This window comes from Felis catus, chromosome D1 (genome assembly GCF_018350175.1).
Source record: "Felis catus isolate Fca126 chromosome D1, F.catus_Fca126_mat1.0, whole genome shotgun sequence".
Lineage (NCBI taxonomy): Eukaryota > Metazoa > Chordata > Mammalia > Carnivora > Felidae > Felis > Felis catus.
Window position 1 is genome coordinate 6142906 of NC_058377.1, and position 25309 is coordinate 6168214.

Consider the following 25309-nt stretch of genomic DNA (forward strand, 5'->3'; position numbering starts at 1 on the left):
CCTCTTCAATCCATGCTATGGCCACCTCCTTTTTATTTTGCCCCTCATTTATACCATTTTTTAGCTCCTCATAACTATTTCTTAGTCCCTTGATCTCTGTAGCAATAGATTCTCTGCTGTCCTCTATGCTTTTTTCAAGCCCAGCGATTAATTCTATGACTATTATTCTAAATTCTTGTGCTGTTATATTGCTTAAATCAGTTTTCATCAATTTGTTAGCTGTCGCTACTTCCTGGAGTTTCTTTTGAGAAGATTTCTTCCATATTATCATTTTGGGTAGTTTCTGCGATGGCTCCAAACTGTAGGGCACTTCCCCTGTGCTGTCTTGAGTAACTTGTGCTGGTGGGTGGGGCCACAGTCAGACCCGATGTCTGACTCCAGCCCACCGCTGGGGCCACAGACTGATGTGTACCTTATCTTCCCCTTTCCGAGGGGCAGGACTCACTGTGGAGTGGAGTGGCCCCTGTCTGGACTGCTTGCACACTACCAGGCTTGTGGTGCTGCTTAGATGGGACCTGGCCAAGGGCGTATTAGCCGTGATGGATCCGCAAGGTGCACAGGGGCGGGAGGGGCAGGCTTAGCTCGCTTTGCCATCAGTGGTCCACTGTGGGAGGGTCCCTGCAGCACTGGGAGGCAGGCAGGCAGGCAGACCCGTCGGAGGGATGGATCCACAGAAGCACAGCCTTGCGTGTTTGCACAGTGCAAGCAAGTTCGGTGACGGGAACTGGTTCCCTTTGGGATTTCTGCTGGGGGATGGACAAGGGAGATGGCCCTTCCGAGTGCCTTTGTTCCCCGGAGAGCTGAGCTCTGTCTTCCAGGGCTCAACAACTCTCCCTTCGGTTGTCCTCCAGCCCTCCCGCTCTCTGAGCAGAGCTGTTGACTTATAACATTCCAGATGTTAAGTCCAGCTGGCTGTCAGAACACACTCCATCCAGCCCCTCTGCTTTTGCAAGTCAGAATTCGGGGGCTCTGCCTTGCAGGGCAGGCTGCCCCTCCACCACCCCGGCTCCCTCCCGCCAGTCTGTGGAGCGTGCACCGCCTCTCCGTGGGCCTCTCGTCGACGCTTGGCTCTGGAAAGTCCATTCTGCTAGTCTTCTGGCGGTTTTCTGGGTTATTTAGGCAGATGTGGGTGGAATCTAAGTGATCCGCAGGACGTGGTGAGACCAGCGTCCTCCTACACCGCCATCTTCCTCTATCCTCACAAGCATTCTTTTTTAAAAAAAAAAGGATGATTTGGGGGTAGCCGGGTGGCTCAGCTGGTTGAGCCTCGGACTTTGGCTCAGGTTTTGATCTCCAGTTTGTCAGGGCAGAGCCTGCTTTGGAAGATCTGTCCCCCTCTCTCTTTGCCTCTCCCCCATTGGCACTATCTCAAAATAAACAAACATTAAAAAAAAAAAAAAAATCTCCCAGCCACTGCCTGGCTCAGTGGGTTAAGCGGCTGACTTTGGCTCAGGTGGTGATCTGAAAGGTGAGTTCAAGCCCCACACTGGGATTGCTGCTGTCAGCACGGAGCCTGCTTCAGATGCTCGGATCCTCTGTCCCCTTCTCAGCTCCCTTCCCGCTCATGTTTCCCTCAAAAATAAATAAAACATTTTTTAAAAATCTCCAGAATAAATATGATTTTTCTCTCACTTTTTTTTTACTTGCCCATATTTTTGAAATCTTACTACTTTCTACATCTTTTGCTAGAAATCAAAAAAGAAAAGGGCATTACTAACAACTGAAATAGATTATCCACACGGTAAATGGGGGAGCTGGTTCTAAAATATCATGTGGGCACACACTCTCTCTTTAAAAAGAAAGCAGGGGCACCTGGGTGGCTCAGTCAGTTAAGCAGCTGACTTCGGCTCAGGTCATGATCTCGCAGTCCGTGAGTTCTAGCCCCGCATCGGGCTCTGTGCTGACAGCTCAGAGCCTGGAGCCTACTTCAGATTCTGTGTCTCCCTCTCTCTAACCCTCCCCTGTTCATGCTCTGTCTCTCCCTGTCTCAAAAATAAATGTTAAAATAAATAAATAAATAAATAAATAAATAAATAAATAAATAAATAAAAAGAAAGAAAGAAAGAAAGCAAAAAAACAAAAAACAAGAACAAAAAAAAAAAAAACTTGTATTTCAAAACTCTGGAAATAAAATCTCTGGAATAAAGAAAAACTCTGAAATACACCAAAATTTCAACAGTGCTTATCTCAAGAGGCATATTGGGGGATTTCCTGCATTATTTAAATTTTCTCACAATGAGAAAATGTTATTTTTAGATTAAACACACACACTTAAGTTTTATGTTCATCATATCAATAAAAATACGCTACAGAAGTTTACACAATTAAAAAAAGGCAGAAAATGGCTTCAGCAGTAGACAGAGTTGAGATTAAATACCCATTTAATTCAAAAGAGCTTCATGGCACAAGACACTGACAAAGTTACAGACATTATTTCTCATACAACTTTGAATATAATACATGTCTCCTTAATGCCAGTACTTACCCCATATCTTTCAGCCACAATGTCTTCAAAGCGTCTGTTCTGTTTCTCAGCTTGTTCCTTCATTCTCTGGTAAGACTTCCTCAGCCAGCTCAATCCACCATCTTCTACCACTGAAACTAAATTCCAGTACTAAATGTCAGTTATACTTTTCATGTAGTTATAACAGAATTAATATTGCTTCTCTGACAATTTCTTAAAGTATAAGTTATTCTTCCTTGAACATAAAAGAACCATAAGTGCATTTAAAATTCAATATATTATTTACATACCTATATATGCAAGGTACGTATTTTAGGGACTGAGGAAGGCAAAAATTAAACTATCCTCAAAAAAAGTGCAATCTAAAAGTATAAAGATAAAAGGATATAAACAATAACAATAAAGATAATATGTAGTAAAAATTATACAAAGATAAAGAATTATACAACAATGAGAGATGGATTATTTCTAAATGGAAGGTCACGTAAAATTTAAAGATCAGGCTGAAAACAAGGAGCTGGATGTCCACAAACAAAGATAAAAGCAGGGAGGGCATGCCCAGAAAGAAAGGATGAAAGTACACACACAGAAGAGGAAAAAGTTACCTCAGAAACAAAGAACAAATGAGGAAATTACAGAAGAGAATACTGAAAGGCAAACCAAAACAAATTATTCCATTATAGTCATGACTGCCAGCTATGAAAATCTGAATGCCTTCAACAAACTTTATTAAGCTGCTTGTATTTCCTTCTACACACATCACACTTTTACGCGCATAAAGAAATCTAATCGGGGCGCCTGGGTGGCGCAGTCGGTTAAGCGTCCGACTTCAGCCAGGTCACGATCTCGCGGTCCGTGAGTTCGAGCCCTGCGTCGGGCTCTGGGCTGATGGCTCGGAGCCTGGAGCCTGTTTCCGATTCTGTGTCTCCCTCTCTCTCTGCCCCTCCCCCGTTCATGCTCTGTCTCTCTCTGTTCCAAAAATAAATAAACGTTGAAAAAAAAAAATTAAAAAAAAAAAAAAAGAAATCTAATCAATTACTTAAGTCAAAATTCTGTTCCTGATTTTCCTTGTCCAAAAATAGGATGGCTTTAGATCATCCCAGTTCTACAATCAACAAAAACACACACAAAACCCAAAAGACATGTGTAAAAATCATAATAGTGGAAAAGTCTGCAGTAATCCCAGCTTAGAAAACAACCCAAATGTCCACCATTAGTAACACGGGTAAACAGCATAAATTGTGACATATTCCTAAAATACACAGCAATGGAAATCAATGACTACAACAGTGCATAGCATGGGTGATTCTGAAAATGGGAACACAGGAAGCAGGAAACCAAAGGGAACACGGTACTTACTATGGGATTCCAGGGAAAATGGACTTTGGTGCTAGAAACCAAAGCAGTGGCTATTCTGACAGGAGCAGAGTGACCAGAAGCGCCACAAGGCAGCTTGTGGGATGCTAATGATGTTCTGTTTCTCAAAAGGTCTGCTGATTACACGGGTATTTTCACTTTGGAGTAATGATCAGACTGTACACTTAACAATTTGTGCACTTTTCTGTATGTGTTAGACTTTACTAAAAAGTTTAAAGGGAAAAAAAAAGATTTTTCAATCCTCTAACTGCAGTCTCACTCAAATCTCAAAAATCTATCTTTGTTAAGCAATCTCTTCAAAGAAAAGAAGTCTCTCTTTACAGATCTAAAATACTTCGTACTTCGAAACCTAGATGTCCAGTTAACTCAATGATTCACTTTTCTTTCAAGTTTATTTTGCTCTTACTCCTTTTTTATTTTATACAATGTATGAGTTCAAAATTAACAATGCAATTACTCAAGGAAGTTAGTCTAAATCCTCAATTTACACGAGGATAAGAGAAACCCATTATCAATAATACCTATATTAACATCCCAGTTACACAATTAAGTTTATTTCAAAGAATTATCTACGAAACTGAAAAAAATGCTGACAGGCAGAGTGAAGACAAGATTTCCTTAACAATCACCAGTATATTAACACAGTTCAGAGAAAAAAAGCTCAGAGAAAAAGGAAGACTTTTATTCCTCTGTGTTGACATTTACCAAGAAACTCAAACAAGAAAAAAACTTTTCAGGTGCCTGGGTGGCTCACTCAGTTAGGCATCCGGCTTTGGCTCTGGTCATGATCTCGCGGTTTGTGAGTTCGAGCCCCGCATCCGGCTCTGTGCTGACAGCTCAGACCATGCAGCCTGCTTCAGATTCTGTCTCCCGGTCTCTCGGCCCCTCCCATGCTCATGCTCTCTCTATCTCTCAATAATAAATAAACGTTAAAAAAATTTTTTTCTTTAAAAAGAATAAACCTTTCAATGAATTCAGGTAGGAGTAAGACTCACAATTTTAGAAATATTTATACAATAATATCATCTTTAGGGGCACCCGGGTGGCGTCCAACTTCAGCTCAGGTCATGATCTCACAGTTTGTGAGATCGAGCCCCACATCGGGCTCTGTGCTGACAGCTCGGAGCCTAGAGCCTGCTTCAGATCCTGTGTCTTCCTTTATTTCTGCCCCTCCCCTATTCACACTCTGTCTCTCTCTCTCTCTCTCTCTCTCTCTCTCCCCTTCAAAAATATATAAACATTAAAAAAATTATTCAATAATATTACATCTTTAGTTGATTGTATGTTCTATTTCAATAGTCTTATTAATCTTATAATTAGAGATGACAATAATGAAATATTTTTAACAGTAAAAATCATCAAATATTTTAAAAACAAATAAAAAATACCAATTTGCAGCACCATCTATCATGAAATTCGTTCTAACAAATATTTAGTGAATATTTACTATAAATATGAAAACGTGTTAAACACAGTAGGAAATAAAAAATAAATAAAACATAGTCGCTATCCTTTATGCAGAGATAAAGATATATCAAATAACTATAATAATCTCATGGTATACAACATATATACACCTATATCTGAGGTCAAAATGTAAGAGACTAAAAGTATATGCTTCCATCATAATTAAAGGTTATTTGGTATATGCAAAACACAACCAAATGAATCCAAGCTCCACTCCCCACGTTTCTCATAAGACAAATATAAAAACAGCAACAAACAAAGTATCAGGAGACCAAGATATTAACCTCACTGTTCCTATAAACTAGTTGTAAGATCGTAACCAAGTCACTGACTGAATCTTTGCTTCTTCATCTGTATTACAGGGCAGTTTTGATTTAAACTGCCTATGAAATTTCTTCCAACTCAGAAGATTCTAAAAGTCAAAAAACAGAGGGGAAAACATCCTGGAAAGAACAAAAATACATGAGAACAGTTTGTAAGCAAGAATGTCTACTAACTCCATGGTCACACATCCAGTCCTGTAGTGAAGAATCCAGAGCGACTCAACGTGGGCCAGCAATCAGAAGACCTGGTCCCAGGACCACCCCTCTGACTAGAGGAACGACCCGGCCACTCTGAGCCTTACTCTCCTGCGCTGTAACACTCAGGACAATAACACCTACTCTGCTACCTTCACACGGTTGTTACGAAAATGAGCTCACGTGTAAATGTGCTGCAGGTACTTTAAAACTGTACAAATATTCCCACTGCTAAAATATGGTTAAAAATAATTTTGTGTGAACGCTGAAAACAGTTTACTTACTTGTCCACTTAATTTTTTCTAAGGGGAAAAGATCAAGACTAATGAACTGATTTTTGAAAACATGGCACCTCAATCACTACCAAACCAAACCGTTGAAAACTTCATTTTCCCAAAACATTTCATCATAAGGACAAGTATTTGCCACTGTCATCATTATTTTACTGTATCCCAGAGATTTTGCTGGAAGATCTCCTCCCTGGATCCTCACAGCACCCACCTAAGACCGGCCACCATGTTCCCGGGGTGATGGCACCAACAAGGCAAGTGATAAACTTCCTGTGCGGGTCCAAGGAGTAGGACACGCAGGTGCTGAGCAGTCCTAGCTGGTTGGCCCCGCACTGAGAGGGACACCTGTTCCAGTGCACCTGGCGCCACACCGCGCTCCCATGAAGGTTCCCTGGGCACCTGGCCAGAGACCTGCTGCAGTGGGCGGGGCTGGGCGCTTCTCTAGACTCACAAATATGGTGGTATGGGAAGCTCCCTTTCTAGCTGGCCTTGAAGGTCTCCTCAAAGGCAGCACCGACAACCTCTGATTCTGGACTTCCTGTGGGATTCCCACTGGTTTCCATTTGTATTCTACCCATGCTGCCCTGGATGCCTTGAGAGGTCACTTCTGCCTTTCCAGTGGCAAAACGCTATGCTACCTCTTAAAAACAAAAGCCACAGTAAATGCATCTCAGCTGGGTATTGACAACCTCTCTCTACCAGAAAAGGATGCAGAGCTGTAAGAGAAGATAACGTGAGTGCATACTTGCCTCAGTTCACTGATGAAGATTCTGAAGGAAGTGACTCCTGACCAGCCCAAGCCAGAAAACTGATCCAGAATCAAAGCTTAAGTATCAGGGTCAGGCCTTATTGCTACCTTCAGCAACAGGTGCTGTCTGATCAATTCTCAAGCAAGACTGGCTTCAAAAATGAATGGGAAATGTGGTTTATTATGATTACGCCTAGGTGGATTTTCCAAATGATTTGTGAAGCTATTTCTAGACGATGTGAAACTAAGGAGCCTTCTGTCCAGGTTTTATAGTTATTTGCCTTAAGAATTTACTGGAGCTTGTCAACTTCACAAATACTTATTTCTGAAAACAACTTTTACTGCAAATTTAGGTTGATTAAGGGGTGATGTCCCGTGAATGTTCTGATATAAAGATGCACCATTTTTAAAAAATAGAGTTGTATTTAACATTGACTACTATTATTCCTACACAGAATGGGTATTATGTAAAGACTGAGAAACCCTTTTTTTTCTTACATAAAATACAGGTACATACATATTCTGTAGGTAATATTCAATAAGTTAACTGGATAATATACCATTTCCTTTCTATTTTCATTTCCAAACTGAGCTTAACTGGGTAATAATGGAAGGAATGATAAAACATCAAACATTCACCAAGATGCTGTTTTTCATATTTTGTTTCACATAGCACTTTGGCTCAGCAGCCTGTCACGTTATTCACTTGGGAAAGGTATTGTACTAGCTACTGGGGATAAAAGGTAAGCAAAACAGCCACCCTATCAGCACAGAGCTCATAATCTCATTACAGATGGACATTCAAATAACCACATGAGTCCATGTAAAATTGCTACCGTAACAGTAAGGGTCTTGAAGGTGACACAGAGCTAGCACACACAGCAGGGAACAGCCTGGTCCGGGGGTCAGGAACAGCCTCGCAGAGGATGTCGCAGCAGTGATGTGACAGAGAAGTAGGGGCTCTTTAGGTAATGGAGGGGAAACCTGTGCAAAGGCCCTGAGGCCCTTCAATGAAGGCTGCAGGAACTGCATCAGTGGCCAGAAAGCAGAGGGTGCAAGGAATCACTGGCCTCCAGAAGGGTGTTTGTTCTTACCCCAAGAACAATGGGAAGCCCTTGAAGAATGTTACAGGAGGAGGCCTATGACAGGATTGGTTTTACTTCTGTAGGACCTGCTTATGGTCGTCTTGGGGAGCATGGGCTACAGGGGTAGCAAGCAGATCACCGAAGAGCAGGCAAGAGCAGAATCAAGAGATAGCACAGCCAAGTGGTCGTGTAGAGAAAGGCAGACTTGGTTCAGGTACAGATGACAAACTTTTTTTAATTCTTTCCATCTTATACTACATAAAGGACATTCCTCTTTAAAAATATTTTGAGCAAGAAAATTCTGACTAGCTTTCTACTTTTGAGATGCAAAATCTGGTTCCATACGCAAGGGTGAAGCCTTGGCAACTAACACCACCACAAAAACTCTTACTTTCTACCCCTAAAGAATGGGACCTGATGACTTAATACCATATTGAATCAGCCTAGGGTTTTTATTGTGTGCGGGTACGTCCTTATGCGGCTATCTTTCTTAACTTCAGGATTTGCCAATTTGGCAGAACATTAAATGCATGAACTTGACACCAAGTTAAACTGGCTGGTTTCAAATAGTTTTCTTTTTTTCCAAATACAAAATACATGCTTACTCTAGAAAAAAATTCAGGCATAGATGTATGACCAAACAGAGGATGAAAGTACACTTCTGTCTCCAGCTTTGAGAGGCACAGAACAGCATGCTGGGAAGTGAGCGGGCTCTGGAGCCAAACTATCTGGATTCAAACTGTGGTCTGGATACTTACTAGCCATGAACTTGAGGAATTTACTTAACCTCTTACTGTAAAACAGGGATTAAAAACTAGGGCTGTAACTCTTGACTACAGAGAACACAATGATGGTCACCAGAGGGGAGGTGAGTGGGGCGGGGGGGGGAACAGGTGACGGGGATTAAGGATGCACTTGCAGTGATGAGCACCCGGTGACGTACCCAAGTGTTGAATCACTATATTGTACACCTGAAACTAGTATTACTCTGCATGTTAGGCAATTGAATTTAAATAAAAACTTTTTTAAAAATGAGTAAACTGGACTCAGAGAAGTCAAGAAACATTCCCCAAATCACAAAGCTGTAAGTGGAAATGCCAAAATTCCAATCTCAAGTAGCCTAACTCCAAAATCTGAGTCCTTAACTCTAACACTACGTGACCAACAAACACAACTCCCTAATATTAAAGTTACAACACTTTTAGGTGCCTAACCATTTCAGCGTTACCACTGGTCTAAACAGAATGACTATACTATCTGCATATGTGGTAAAACCCGCAGATCATTTAAAACTTAATTTTAACTCAAGGGTGCCTGGGTGTCTCAGGAGGTTAAGCATCTCACTTCCGCTCAGGTCATGATCTCATCGCTTTTGAGTTCCAGCCCCGTGTTGGGCTCTGTGCTGACAGCTCGGAGCCTGGAACCTGCTTCGGATCCTGTGTCTCCCTCTCTCTCTGCTCCTCCCCTGCTTGCGCGCTCTCTCTCTCTCTCTCCCTCTCTCTCTCAAAAATAAATACACATTAAAAAAAGCTTTTAATTTAATTTCAACTCTGGGATCTGAACGTCTGACGGAGAGAAGCTTTCTGTCATTTTTCTTCCTTCCAAATAATACAGGAAAGGGAAGCAGTGAAAGCATACATGAAGAGGAAAGAAAAAGGCTTTCCAAAAGCTTCATATTAGGTCGTTTTTCTCCTAGCGTCTTTGATTATGCTGTTGCAACTGAAAGATACCACGTAAGGTAGAACTTTGAGGCTCCCACACTCAAGAAGTTAAGAACCTATTGACTGCAAAAAACCCAAAGATTAAGTCTGTCAGTTCTAAGTTTTCCCCAGAGATGAATTTATTGACTGCCCTCTGACAAGAGTGTGCTGGTAAAAGCCTGGATCATAAAATTAGCCCGACACAGTAATGGTTGAGGAAGCTAACTTACTGCTCTACGCTTTCGCTTTTAAGTGTCTAAAAAAAAAAAAAAAAAAAGTATCTCAAAGAGATTCCTGTGTGACTACACTTCCTATGATATAACCCAGCAGAGACATTTCTACCAGTGCTGAAAGGCAATAAAGAAAATGCTACAATTACCAATAACTTCAGCAAAACTGCTAAAGAAAAAACTACAAATGAAACTGGAAGGGGGCTCTAGGGACATCTCTACATAAAATATAAGAAGAATTTTTATGAATGGCCACAATAAAAATAAAAGATATAACAAAAAGCAGGAACGTAATCTGGTAAATCACTAAGATGAAAAGATAACACCCTAACTTACAATGCCACTTTCTGTACACTGGGTCAATTGTATTTGAATGAACTTTTCATGGAGGTGTCAATGAACACTTAATTGGCATATAAATATTTTCTTTTTTTTTTTTTTTTCAACATTTATTTATTTTTGGGACAGAGAGAGACAGAGCATGAACGGGGGAGGGGCAGAGAGAGAGGGAGACACAGAATCGGAAACAGGCTCCAGGCTCTGAGCCATCAGCCCAGAGCCCGACGCGGGGCTCGAACTCATGGACCGCGAGATCGTGACCTGGCTGAAGTCGGACGCTTAACCGACTGCGCCACCCAGGCGCCCGGCATATAAATATTTTCAAAATTATGGTATCAAGTGTGATTATGTGACACTTAAATATTTTGTCTCCATCTGTTGGAAAATAATAGCACTATCCAAGGTAAATAACAAGTTTTATGAATGCTGGCAAAGTAGGAATTTCTAAAGAACATATGAAATCACATCTTTAATATTTATACGTTATTTTCATAAAAGTTCAGACATACCGCTTTTTTACATTTTGTTACAGGATGTAACAACCCAAAGCATTATTATATCCTCACAAAATCATACTTTGTATTAATCCATTCAAAACAGACACTGAAATATGAAAACATTATCAAGTATAAAAATATAGATTTAATCAATTTCCTCCCCAACATATATAATTAACATAATCAATCTTTCCAGGTACTAAATTTAAACAAGGCCTCAAAAGACCACACACATTTTATTTACTTGGTCCTATGTAATCTGAACCTTCAATAATAATCCATAGAGGCTCATAATATGAAACCACCGGATTCCACATCAGATGATCAGTAAACTTACAGTTGTTTTTCAAATACAGAAATAAGCACAGATAATTACAGACTTAAAACCACCTCACTACACAGAAACACGCGATATTTAAATAATCAGATCTTCCCAATCTACCAACAAACTCTGGTCGTTCCCTTAGGAATACCAAGTTACAAGAAACGCCTGTGTGGCTACAACCAAAATGTAGAGATACCTTTAGTAACTGATGACACGTTACAGTCTTCTGGGGGCAGACCTGTACCACCATCTTTCCAGTATGGATTCAGTTCTCTTTCCAGCAGTCTGGACTAGAACAAAACGTTTTCAGAGGTCATAATTTTTTTAAAAAGCCGCCATAAAATACATTAATCAGAGACTCATAAAATACATTAATATGAGACTCAGTTAACAATTGTAAACCTGGACAAATAATTAAAACACTCCTAAGACACACTCTTCTGCAACTTGCAAAAATAATGCCTAAATTAACATTCGTCCAATGCTTCCAATGAACGCCTACTATGAATCAAAACTGTGGTAGATGCAGAAGATATAATAATCTGCCTAACTCGTCCCTGGCTAGATTAGGAGATAGTGAGGAACAGAGACAATTAACAAGTAACTGACAAGTGTTTTGAGGACGAAGTGCAGAGTGCTATAGCCACACATTACTTAAACCCCTCTCACACTGGCAAATCAAAGACTTCCTAGAGGAAGTAGTACATGCAGTCTGAGACCCAAAGAGGAGCAGGGATTAGCCAAATCCTCTTTTGTGGGGGAAGAAGGCATAGAGATGCTCCAGCGAGGAGTAGCAGCATATTTATAAAACCCTAGAGGAAGCAGAAAACATAACACTTCCAAGGAACTTAAAATAATTGAGACTGTCTAAAACCTAGAAGCATAAGTGAGTAGTGATAAGACATTAGGTTGTAGAATAACCAGGAACAAGGGCCACGTGAGCCAGTTGAAACTGCTACTGGGCTCTCATAGTAGGGCGGTGGTGAATCATGGAAGTGATTGGCTTTGAATTACACAAAGAGCAAACTGGGTTCAGAGTAGAGGAAAGAGTACAGGAAAGCAAGATCAGAGGCAGGAATCCAGTCAGACGACTGTGGTAATAATCAGCAAAGAGATGACAGTAGCCCTGTCGCAAACCAAGTGCCTTCCGCGTCCCAAGCACAGTGGCGGGCCCTGGGGCTGCAATGAAGAAGCCAGAGTCCTTTCCCTCAAAGAAAGGACCGTCTAGAGAAAGGAGAGAGACAATTAAGCAATTCCAATACAGGAAGTGCTATGGAGGTAAAGGGTGCTATAGAACCACACACAAGGGGTACCTGACTTGACCTGAGGAGGCCAGAAAATGTTTCCCAGGACTAACAACAACAATTATTAGAATTAATAATGGCAACTAGATGGAGAAGAATGAAGAGAGTTCAATGTCAGTTTCTAGTAATATGAGCCAACCATATTAATGAAAACAAAAAATGGTGAATAAAACTTTTTTAAAGCTTTTAAAATACATTCATGAGTTGACAAAAAAAGTAGAGAATCTTCAAAGTACAAAATTTAAGTTCAAGGTTAACGTGGAAGGATAGGCAAAAACATAAGAATTTGACTTCTTAGAGTAGTTTGTACCAAAAAAATAATAAAAATTAAAAAAAGATTCTGAGGGCACCTGGGTGGCTCCGTTTGTTGGGCGGCTGACCTCAGCTCAGGTCATGGTCTCATGGTTGGTGGGTTCGAGCCCCGCGTTGGGCTCTGTGCTGACAGCTCGGAGCCTGGAGCCTGCTTCTGATTCTGTGTCTCCCTCTCGCTCGGCCCCTACCCCAACTCATGCTCTGTTTCTCTCTGTCTCAAAAATAAATGAACATAAAAAATTAAAAAAAAAAAAAAGATTCTGTCACCTCCCTTGTTAGACTACTACAAAATCTCAAAGCATCTAAAATCAAGGTGTTTCTTCCAGTGGTCTTGTGCAGACACTCAAAGATCCACATCAAAGTCTCAAAAGAATACAAAAGGCTGACAGCATGAAGCCTGCTTAGGATATTCTGTGTCCTGCTCTGTCTGCCCCTCCCCCACTTGCTCTCTATCTCTCTCTCAAAATAAATAAAAATAAACTTAAAAAAAAAAAAAAAAAAAAAACAAGAGAGGCACCTGGGGGGCTCAGTAGGTTAAGCATCCAACTTCGGCTCAGGTCATGATCTCAACGGTTTGTGGGTTTGAGCCCCACATCGAGCTCTGTGCTGACAGCTCAGAGCCTACTTGGGATTCTCTCTCTTGCTCTCTCTGTCCCTCCTCCAGTCACACTCTTTCTCTCTCAAAACAAATAAACATTAAAAAGAAAAAACAATGAAATGCCATCTCTCACTATTAATTAGCATGAAAGAAGCAAAGAAAGAACCAAATGAATAAAAATACAGAGATAGGAATTTGCAAAGAAATGAGGGACAGTGGTTAAACTAGCCTAGTTGAGGTACAAATTACCTAAGAGAAAGAGTCCAATCCAATGTGTCTGAATTCTATTTACAGCAGCTTTTGAGGGACAGGGTCTTTAGGGGAGAAAAATAAATACAGCACCTTATTTTTTCAGCCCAGCCTCTGAACAAGTTAAGAAATGCAATAAAAACATAAGGAGATCGGGGCGCCTGGGTGGCGCAGTCGGTTAAGCGTCCGACTTCAGCCAGGTCACGCTCTCGCGGTCCGTGAGTTCGAGCCCCGCGTCAGGCTCTGGGCTGATGGCTCAGAGCCTGGAGCCTGTTTCTGATTCTGTGTCTCCCTCTCTCTCTGCCCCTCCCCCGTTCATGCTCTGTCTCTCTCTGTCCCAAAAATAAATAAACGTTGAAAAAAAAAAAAAATTTAAAAAAAAAAAAAAAAAACATAAGGAGATAAATGACAAAAACTACCTTTATTGCTGGTGAAGGCTAAATCGGAAGAGAATTTTTCTTTCAGCAAAAACCAAACGGGCCTGTTAAGTGAACCCCACAATGAGGCACTTTCCCAGGTACGATCAGCACCGAACCAACCCCACCGCAACCGATTCCCCACATGGTCCCTGCAGGCAGCCTGTTCCATAAGCAGGCAAGGCTGGGCTAAGCCAAGTATGCCAGGTATATTCTTTCCAAATTCTCCAGAAGAATATTTACTGCAGAGCCTCAAGGACAGAATGAGGAAAGAGGGTGACGTGAGATAACCACTAGTGGAGCTTCTTCCACCCAAAAAGAAACATGAGAAATGGTGAAGACATTCCCCTCAACTCGCATCACTGAAGACTTCTACACAGAGTAACGCCATGACCAGAGCTGTCCTGTCAAACACTTGACCTGACATCATTGTAGGATGCGGAGTGAAAAATGAAGAGGGCACTGAAACTGCCCACGCAAGAGTAAATCAGGGCCGGAACCATAATAACATCTAACCGCGAATGGCTCTTAGTCCCAGAGGCTGTCCTCAGTTCGTCACACGCATTAACTCAGCTCCAGGAGAGAGGAGGTAAATGAGGAACGAGAGGCCAAGTCAGACATACAGCTGATTAAGTGGCAACTCAACTCAAGCAGGAGCAGCAGGAATGAAAAACACGGTACAGAGACACAGGACAAGATGTGGGCACAGCAACAGATGCAGACGTAACTGAATCAGAGAAGTTTATAGAAGAATTTGTAAGAAAAGATTATGTTAGTGAGAAATCCTGAAGACAAAGCTGAAAAGGGGGGGAGATAAGCAAGAAAAAACTATTACCATTTCATAGGAAAATGAAGATAGCTTTATGGGACAGAATTTCTAAGAATAACTGATCACTATTTCACTCTGTAAAGATAGTCAAGGGTTTACTATGTTCTGTTGTCTGATATGGAGAATAGGCCAGAATAGGATATGAACAAAACAGAAGACCACAAGCGAGGTTGCCCCAACATGCCAAAACGTTCGTGCCTGCAAACAGCGGAGCACGATTTCAGAAGCAAGCTTGTAATGACAATGGGTACTACCGGCTTCCAGACTTTGCAGGCTCCACTGTCCACAGGTTACCTCCCTACTGCTACATGCACTTCCCCTTTCCTCTTTTGATACCATGACTCCAACTCCTTCAGGTCTCAAAGATATTTTACAGAGCTCAGCCAAGATGCTCCAAAACTCCCTGGACTTCAATGTTCCGTGTGGAGAGCTGCTTAGCTAATAAGCCATTACCACGTGCCACACCCACACTTTCAGAATTAAAATTAGACTGGACAGTGGGACGAGGGAGAAAACAACACCGATCACAGGACTCTCACCATCACTCTCACATTTTTCGTTTATTTGTCTATGATGTGTTCAAGGTAAATTCTTAAGGATGATCTTCTTGTTCACTAATTCTCTCTTCAGCTGTATTCAATCTGTTGATAACTCATCTACTGAGTTTCTAATTCCAACGGTAGTGTTTTTCATTTCTACAAGTTCTTGTTGGCTCTTTCTCATATCTGCCTTCATAATAATCTTTTCCTTCTTACTCACATTTTCCACATCTACTGGTACTGTATACCGCTACTAAATATCCCAACAGATAAAGGCTTCACGTGTCTGATCCTACTGCTCATTACCTCAGAAGCCTCTCATTCATGGACCAGCCTTGTATTTTCATGTATTTTGTGATTCCACATTGTGAGCTTGTTTCTGGAAAACCCGTGGTATGCACAGCGACACTGCGGTCCTCCAGAAAGCCTCAGGGTTCACCACTGCCAAGCACTTCAAGGCACTACCAACACAAGAGAGCTTTAAAAGAAATTCTCACCTTGAAGATTCTCAGACCACAGGCAGCAGTGAAACCATTACAAATCCATGCCGTGAACCAAACTCAATACTCAGGCAACGATACATGCCTGGGATTTATAAATCTAGCATAGCATTCAGCTGACTTCCTACAGGAGATTCATTTCACTAGAACTTCTATCACACTTCATAGCTGTTCCCACTAATATTATTAACTACCACAGCAGAGAAAATAATACTTCACAAGCGAAACTGCATTTACCTAAATGTCTCACTGGTTAGTAAAGGTAAACTACAAGTTACAGCATTTGAAATATTCTCTTACCTGTTCTAGCGCTTGGGTTTTCTCTCGCTCTATTTTCCTGACAGTTTCCTTTGCAGCTTTGAGCGACGATGATGACACAGTTTTAACAGACATAAAATCAACAGTCATCCACTCATCTCTCTGTTTAAAAAAAAAAAAAAGTCACTTCAATCTAAATTGATTAGAAGTGAAAATAAACACTTGGTAATAACAGCAGGGATTCTGGGGGAACTGAAACCTGGATCATATCCTACATTCGCCTAACTTAAAACAAGTTTTTTAGTCTCTGTATGCCTTAATCTCTCTCCTGTAAAGTGGAATAAAGTCTTACCTTTTAGGACTGTTTCAAGGAGTAAACAAGATTTAAGGAGCAAAGGCCAGTGCCCGACAGACAACAGGTACTCAAACACCAGTTCTTTCCACCCCTCTTCGCTGTGGCTCGATGCATTCGCACATAGCCGGGTGAACTAGGGCCCCAAATTTGTGAACTACCCAACTCTAAATACTGCTGAGAGAAATGATGACATGGTGTGGCAAAGGGAAACTACTCAGTAGAGAAAGGTCACATACAGGTAACAGCACAGAGCTGCCAGGGCAGGAGGACAAAGGGCTGTGTTTCTAGCAACAACTGGAAGCAGGAAACCCTCTGTGGGACTCACACAGAGGGAAGTACTCACTTTCTCACAGAAGAAAAATGGAAGTCTAAAGACTAAGCAAACGGTACCACTGCCAGAATTATTTGTAAAAGTATACTGTTTTCACAGTCTCATTTTTCTCCTGAAGCAATTCGATCCATCTGTCATTTTAGCATCCATCTATTTTTAGAAGTCCATACTTCTTTCTTTAAAATCGGGTGACTTACCTGGACAACCTGGTTGCCTTCCCTTTCCGTATTTTCACCTTTCGCTTTCCAGGCCTTCTCCCTGCCAGGAGCCTGGGCCGGGACTGCCTCCACCCACTCGTCTTCAGAGCTCTAGGAACAGGCGGCATAGAAGAGAAGTTCTCAAACGTGCACACTTCCACATAAAAATTCTGTGCTGTTGTTAAATGGTAAATTCTTCAGTTTCCTAGAGAAAATTCTTAGAGTATACTTCCCCTTGAAAAAGCTACACTGAAAATCTGAACAAAGAACCTGTAAACCCACTCTTTTGGGACAAGCCCATGAAACACCAAGACTGTTTTCCTGCCAGGGGAAAGCAAAAACAAAAGATCAGAAGTGACAGCAGAGAACTCACTTCAACACAGAGCTGCGGTTCCTACCAACATTAGGTGATATCGACATCTTTGTTTAACTACAACAAGGGAAACAACACCCAAGTAAATGACTCTGCCTCTAAGTTTCGAGTTTTTGGATTTCCCTGGGTTTAAAAATGCAGAGATCGCAGTGAACAGCCAGACTGGTAAGGCACTTTGTTAATGTGTTTAAATACCAGATTATTAAATCAGCTAGGAAGTATTTAGCCAACATCCCCTATGTGCTCAGCATTATGCCAAGTTCTGGATTTTGTTTTCCACAAATACATCAATCAACTCCTTCTATGTTAAGTACTGTAATAAGTACGTTCACATATGTTCTCAAGCTGACTCCTTAAAACAACCCTACATAAAATACTATTTGGTTTTACAAATAAGAAAAAGCTTCCCCAAATGAGGTAACTTGCCCAAGTTCCACGGTATCCAAGCAGGAGAACCAGAATAGAAACCTAGATGTGTCTGGCTCTAAAATCTCTTTGGAGCTGTACAATGGAAGTGTAGGAGAGACCCTAGAAATCACCTAGCACACAACACTTGCTAATGTCCCACAGAGAAACCTGGAGGCCAAGGGAAGCAAAGGTGGGTCTCCTGAATGAGAACAATATTTTTTCATTCCACAAAGTTCTTTTTTTTTTTTTTAATGTTTATTTATTTTTGAGAGAGAGAGACAGAACATGAGCAGGGGAGAGGCAGAGAGAGAAGGGGACACAGAATCTGAAGCAGGCTCCAGGCTCTGAGCTGTCAGCACAGAGCCCGATGCGGGGCTCAAACTCACAGACCACGAGATCATGAACTGAGCCGAAGTCAGATGCTCAACTGACTGAGCCACCCAGGCGCCCCCTATCTACACAAAGTTCTTGATAATTATCTAACCAGAGAACAAACATATGTCTGGTAAAAGGTATAATCTACTCAGAGAAAACATATTTGTCTCTGGCATTTCAAGTGCCAACTGTTTCCCAATACAAAGCAGACTTCATTCATTCATTCATTCAGACCTTGATTTGGACTTACAGAAACATTAGAGCTACTTACTGACATATATAGTTAAAACTTTTTAAGATAACCACTATGAACATATTTCTGGTCTAGTCATATTTACATCGTCAAACCAACTTAGAAAGGAGTGCACTTGTCGTAATGAGCACAGGGTGCTGTATGGAAGTGTTGAATCACTATATTGTACACCTGAAACTAACAGAACACTGTATGTTAACTAACTGAAGTTTAAATAAAAACTTTTTAAAAAGATCAATTTAGCAGCCTGGTTCCTACCACTTGCTGTTACCCGCTGAAAGGAAGTTTATTATCTGAAAGCACATCCCTTGGGTGCCAATTTGCTAACATCAAGCTAAAAAAAAAAAAAAAAAAAATGTTTACATTAGCTTTCCACAGGATTCTGTTAAAGGCCTTCCTTTAAAAAAAAAAAATAGGGGTGCCTGGGTGGCTCAGTCAGTTAAGTGTCTGACTTCAGCTCAGGTCATGATCTCGCACTTTGTGAGTTCGAGCCCCGCGTCGGGCTCTGTGCTGACAGCTGGGAGCCTGGAGCCTGCTTTGGATTCTGTGTCTCCTTCTCACTCTGCCCCTCCCCCGTTCATACTCTGTCTCTCTCTTTCTCAAAAATAAATAAATGTTAGGGAAAAAAAATGTTTTAAATAAAAAAGTATATATAATTTATTGTCAAATTGGTTTCCATACAACACCCAGTGCTCATCCCTACAGGTGCCTTCCTCAATGCCCATCACCCACTTTCCCCTCTCCCCCACCCCCCAAAAACCCTCAGTTTGTTCTCTGTATGTAAGAGTCTTATGATTTGCCTCCCTCCCTCTCTGTTTGCAACTATTTCTCCCCCTTCTCTTCCCCTGTGGTCTTCTGTTCAATTTCTCAAGATCCACATATGAGTGAAAACATATGGTATCTGTCTTTCTCTGCCTGACTTACTTCACTCAGCTTAATACCCTCCAGTTCCATCCACGTTGCTGCAAATGGCCAGATTTCATTCTTTCTCATTGCCAAGTAGTGTTCCATTGTATATATAAACCACAACTTCCTTATCCATTCATCAGTTGATGGACATTTAGGCCTTCCTTTTAAGATTTATATTTTTAAGTAATCTCTACACTCAGTGTGGGGCTCGAACTCACAACCCCGAGATCAAGAGTCACACACTCCAGCGGCGAAGCCAGCCTGGCGCCCCTCGAAGGCCCTCCTCTAAAACCACAGATTTTCTGTATCCTACTAGCTGCTAACCAATCACCTGCGAGTCAGTGATCAGAGCCACCAGCTGCTTCACCACAGCTGCAACCGGTGGCCAGTCCATATCATGACCTACAACTTCAGTTGAGCTAGACTCTCATTCACAACCAGTATTCCTCTTACTGGCCCCTGGTCAGTTCTCCCTTTCATTCCCCTGGCTCACTCCCCTTTGAAGATGTATCACTCTTACATTTACTTGTGTAACTATCTGATTGATGTCTCACTCTCCCACTGGGCAGTAAGTTCTAGGAGGGCAAAAACCACTTCTGCTCTCACCTAGGTCGTATCCCCAAAGACATAGCTTAACACCTTAGCAGAGAGGTGATGCTTATTATATTCTTCAACATCTTCCTCAAGTTTTCTATCAAACCCCATTCACCACATACTCAGCTAATGGATCTCTCCTCCTCCTTGACCAAGCAAAATGATGCCACCTTAACTTCCTATCCAACCCCCAACAAAATTATGTACACTTGTGCCTCTCCTTTCCTCCTGTTAATTCTTCCTATTCAAGGCAGGTGCTCCTCCAAAGATCTTGGTCCCAACCATTCCTGTTCCTCCAGGACCATGGACCATCAATTATCTCCTTTTCTTGTAGCCTGGTCTACAAGAAGCACTCTATTGGCCTAGAAATATGCTCAAGCATTTTCCATCCTGTGTGTGTGTGCGTGCGTGTGTGTGTGCATGTGTGTGGGTATGTGTGTATAAATGAGTGAAGAAGAGGAACCTCTGTTGACCTTATGTCTCCCCCTGGCAGCAATTTATCTTCCAACTTTTACTCTAAGCCAAAATTTTCAAAGAGTAGTCTGTAGCCACTGCCTTCACATCCCCACAAAACTCTACAATATGGCTAAGTTTCTCACTAATCTGCTGAAATTTCTTCAAAGGTCACCACCGGCTGCCACTTTGTCCAATGCAGCAGAACGTTTCTGAATACAACTCTTGATAACTCAACTTCCTTGATTTCCAGGACCTTTCCCAGTTCTGCTTCCATTCTTGCTTTCTTCTCCATTTCCCTTATGCATTTTTCCTCCTTTGCTCAGCCCCTAAATATCAATGCTGTGTGGGGCTCCTTTCTTGGCACACTAATTTTTTAATCTCTAAACATTCCCCTTTGGCCATTAAATCCACTCTCATGCCTTGAACTACCATCAATTGTGCTGATATCTTTCAAATTGGTCTACCCAAAGTATCGGTGATTTAACCAACTACCTACCATATTTGGATACCATGCTGAACTCAATAAACACAAAACATACACCCATCGTCTTCTTCCACAAAACCTGTTCCTCCTCCTAAATTGCTGAACTGAATCACCTGGTACCACCAACCACCCACTTAACCAAGTCAACAATCTTAGGATCAACTTTGCCCCTCCCATCAAAACCTACTATTTTCATTTCCAAAATATTTTCTCAAATACATCATCCAGTGAACACCACATGCCTACCATGGGACCCCACTTCCACCCCTGGCCATAACTGACTGGTTCAAAGGTAGGATTCTGAGCCAATTGATATCAATCTGAGTTATTCTCCAGGAATTTGAAATCAAAACGAAACGGGGCTGCTCTAAACTAAAGAGAACTGGAAATGGATTGGCAGAAGCCATTTTTGCCATGAGGATAGAATTCAGCAAAAAACTGATCTGTTACCAAGAAAAAAAGTGAACTCGGAGAAAAACAAAAACGTAAGATGGCAAGACAACTCATAAAACCATTACAACTCCAGTTCCAGCCATTCCTGAAGGCCAGCTGCATTCCCACACCTAGAGGTACTATGAGACTTTTGTACTCTGATAATAAATTGCCCCCCTGGGGCGCCTGAATGGCTCAGTTGGTTAAGCATCCAACTTCGGCTCGGGTCATGATCTTGGGGTCTGTGAGTTCAAGCCCCTACATCAGGCTCTGTGCTGGCAGCTCGGAGCCTGGAGCCTGCTTCAGATTCTGTGTGTCCCTCTCTCTCTGCCCCTGCCCCGCTCGCTCTCTCTCTCGCTCTCAAAAACAAATATTTTTAAAAATTAAAAAAAAATAAAGTGTCCCCCCCTTTTCTGGATAAGCCAATTTGTTTTATCTCTATTGCCTGCAACCAAAAGCCCCAACTAATACACACCTCTCCTGTCCATCCTTGAAGCATCCTAGGTCAAATCTTATCTCACACCCAGACAACTGCAATAACCTGGACGCCGGTCCTTCCTTCTCCAATCTCCAGCCTAGACACATCTGGAGAAACAGAAAGGGCACATATGACCCCTTCTATGGCTCCCTGTCACAAAGCTCCTCTTCTTTCTTACCAACGGAACCCAATCTTATTGGGAGACCTACCGTGCCTCCCTTGCTGCAAAGCAAAGCCCTATGGTCAAGTGTCCAATGACACTGAAATGAAGGTATTATGTGGGACTTTCTGGAAGACAAATTATGAAAGAGAGGGTCCCCTTTCTTGTCACCTAGATGAAGAGGTAATGCTATAAAGATGAGGGACGGGCAAAACAGAAGAAGCCTTAGTCCCGGAAGACCACACGAGTCCCAGACTGCCTACCTGATTCTTTCATGAGAGAGAAAAGTTAACTATCTTGTTTAACCTATGGCTACTCTCAGATTTTCTGGTAAATGCGACTGAACCTAATTAGAGGACACACTTCCTACTGAATAGTGCCAGAGCTCTTGGTTTACAGGCCCTATCAACTCTTCCATTTTCATCACCATCCACTCCCCCCTTGTTTTGTAACCTAGTGCTATCATATTGTTCGTAGTTCTATTTACTTACACATACACATACACACATACACCATGTTATCTCACTTCCAGGCCTTTGCTCTCACAATTCCTTGTGCATGAAATGCCAGTAACCTTCTGTGCCTGGCTAATTCTTAGTCATTATTCAGGTCTCAACTCAAATATTATCTCCCCAACAAGTCTGCAGATGAAATCCTCTTTCCCTTAATACATTGTTCTATCTTGGCATCAGGAGACTACATAATGAAATTATGTATCTATTTATCTAGCTACAAAATGAGTTCTCCAAAGGCCTGAAAAAAAAAACTATATTTTTACATTCCGTGTGTCTATACCAGTGTCTGACAGAGTTGGCATGCAATAAAGGTGAACCTAAAATTAACTAACTCCTCTTTTCCTGCCCTTCCAATAGCCCTAATCAGAAACATTAATCGGCAGCCAGCATTCAAGCATTAAATACCAGGCACTGAAGGAAAGAAGCATCAATGATACACTTAGTATTCTTGTTATTTGTTTACAGAAGGGTGATACCTGCACCATTGTGTACAAAGCGCCTACCTTCATTCCCTGTCTGTTAACTTTGTTTCTCACTTTCACCATTGCACAGTCAGCTCACTACTTCAGCATGGCTGCTATTTCCCTCTCCCCAATATGCTATGACCTCAGTCCTTCTGCGGATTTCAGTTTTTCAATCCTCCATTGTACCTTGAAGAACTCCTACACCATCAAGCTTAATGTGCTTGACCTAACAGAGCTCCCAGAACTCTTGTTCTCATATGCAGCCTTTATAACAACCATACCTCTGATCCTATCAGCCAAAATCTCTAAGATGGAACCCAGACAGCAAAGTGCTACCAGTAAAAATCAAAGGAACTTAAGGACTTCTGCCTCTGTCCGTGACAAAATAAATGGCATCAAAATAGAAATACACAGAAATAGAAATGATAATGGAAAATGTTTGAAGCTCTATTCGGAACACTGAATCTCAGTAATACCAGGCCGTGATCCCTGAAAAGGGAAACAAATGAGGTGAATGTTATCATTACTATCTCCACAGCTTTTTGCCTCAAAGCACTTTCCAGACCAAGGCACAAGAAAGGGTTGACTCGAGCTGAATATGACAATCTTACTGAGCTAAGGAAACAGAATTTGTGTTAGATGATTTTGCCCAACATTGGCTAATGTTAAGCGCTGTGAGCACATTTAAGGTGGGCTAGACTTAACCGTAACAATCAGTAGGTTAGGTGTATAGAGTGCATTTTTGACTTACGATATTTTTAATTTACAGTGGGTTTGTTGGGACATAACCCAACTGTAAGTCAAGAAAGATCTATAATTACATTAAACATAAGTGATCTAAACCACTGTTATCCAATAGAATTTTTCTATACTACACTGCCCAATACAGTGGGCATAACCTAGCCATAAGTGATAACTAAATACTTAAAATATTTGGCAGAACACCTGGGTGGCTCAGTTGGTTAAGCGTTGGACTTCGGCTCAGGTCATGATCTCACAGTTCATGAGTTCAAGCCCCACCTCAGGCTCTGTGCTGATAGTTCAGAGCCTGGAGCCTGCTTCGGATTCTGTGTCTCCCTCTCTCCCTGTCCCTCCCCTGCTCGCATTCTCTCTCTCTTTCTCAGAAATAAATAAACATTAAAAAAAATTTAAAAAAATATTTGGCAAATAAGAATGAAGAAATGAATTTTCAATCTAATATTACTTTAATGAATTTTAATTAAAATTTTAAAAACCACATATGGCTACTGTATTAGATAGTGCAGAAAAGCCTCTAATTAAAAAGGCAGAAATTGATAGGTTAGATAAAAAAGCAAGACCCAGGGGCGCCTGGGTGGCTCAGTCGGTTAAGCAGCCAACTTCGGCTCAGGTCATGATCTCGCGGTCTGTGAGTTCGAGCCCCGCGTCGGGCTCTGTGCTGACAGCTCAGAGCCTGGAGCCTGTTTCAGATTCTGTGTCTCCCTCTCTCTGACCCTCCCCTATTCATGCTCTGTCTCTCCCTGTCTCAAAAAATAAATAAAAACGTTAAAAAAAAATTTTTTTATTTAAAAAAAAAAAGCAAGACCCAAATATACACTGTCTACAAGAATACTTTCAATAAAAACAAAAGAAATTAAAAATAAAGGAATAAAAAATGAAAAAACAAATAGCAAAACTGAAGTTTATTAACATGAAACAAAGTTACCTACAACAAAAGTATTACTAGAGATAAAAAGAAACATTTCACAAAAATATAATGGCCAGTTCATCTAAAAGATATAACAATCCTAAACGTGTACATACTTAGTAAACTTCAAAATACATAAGACAAAAACTGACAAAATTGAAGGAGAAATAGACAAAAATCTACTACAGTTAGAGATTTTAATACTGCTCTCTCAATAACTGACAGAAGAGAAAAATCAAAAATCAGTAAAAATATAAAATACTTAACACTATTAATCAACTTTCCCAAACTGGCATTTATAGAATACTACACCTACCAACAGCTGAATTCACACTTGTTTCAAATACACATGGAATTTTCATCAAGATAGATCACAGGCTGGGCCCAAAAATAAGTCACAGTAATTTTTTTTTTTCAAAGTCCAAGATTCAAAGGATATTTATTGTTAACCTACACATGAGGTTTTTTTCTCTTTCTTTTTTGAGTACAGTTGACCTACCATGTTACATTAGTCTCAGGTGTGCAACTTAGTGACTTGACAAGTTTATACATTATGCTGTGCTCACCACAATGTAGCTACCATCCGCCCCATTACATTGCTTTTACATCACTGCCTAAATTCCTTATGCTCTGCTTTTGATTCCTGTGACTTACTCATTCCTTAACTGGAGGCCTGTACCTCCCTCTTCTATTCACCCATTTCACCCAACCCCCCTACACCCCTCCCCTCTGGCAGCTATCAGTTTGGTCTCCATATTTGCAGTTCTTATTCTTTTTGTGTATTCATTCATCTTTTTCAGGTCCCATTTATGAG

At 41.2% G+C, this 25309-nt stretch overlaps 1 protein-coding gene across 2 annotated transcripts in view; it reads right to left on the reverse strand.

Annotated features, from left to right (window-relative positions):
* Nucleotides 1–25309, reverse strand: part of CWF19L2 (CWF19 like cell cycle control factor 2) — a 149261-nt gene that overhangs the window by 114142 nt on the left and 9810 nt on the right. For both annotated transcript variants that reach the window (XM_019811233.3, XM_003992324.5), the window contains exons 4-7: nucleotides 16929–17039; nucleotides 16088–16207; nucleotides 11237–11330; nucleotides 2486–2601 (exon numbers count right to left, since the gene is read on the reverse strand). In XM_019811233.3, the coding sequence (XP_019666792.2) occupies nucleotides 2486–2601; nucleotides 11237–11330; nucleotides 16088–16207; nucleotides 16929–17039 (441 nt within the window). The remainder of the gene's footprint in view (nucleotides 1–2485; nucleotides 2602–11236; nucleotides 11331–16087; nucleotides 16208–16928; nucleotides 17040–25309) is intronic.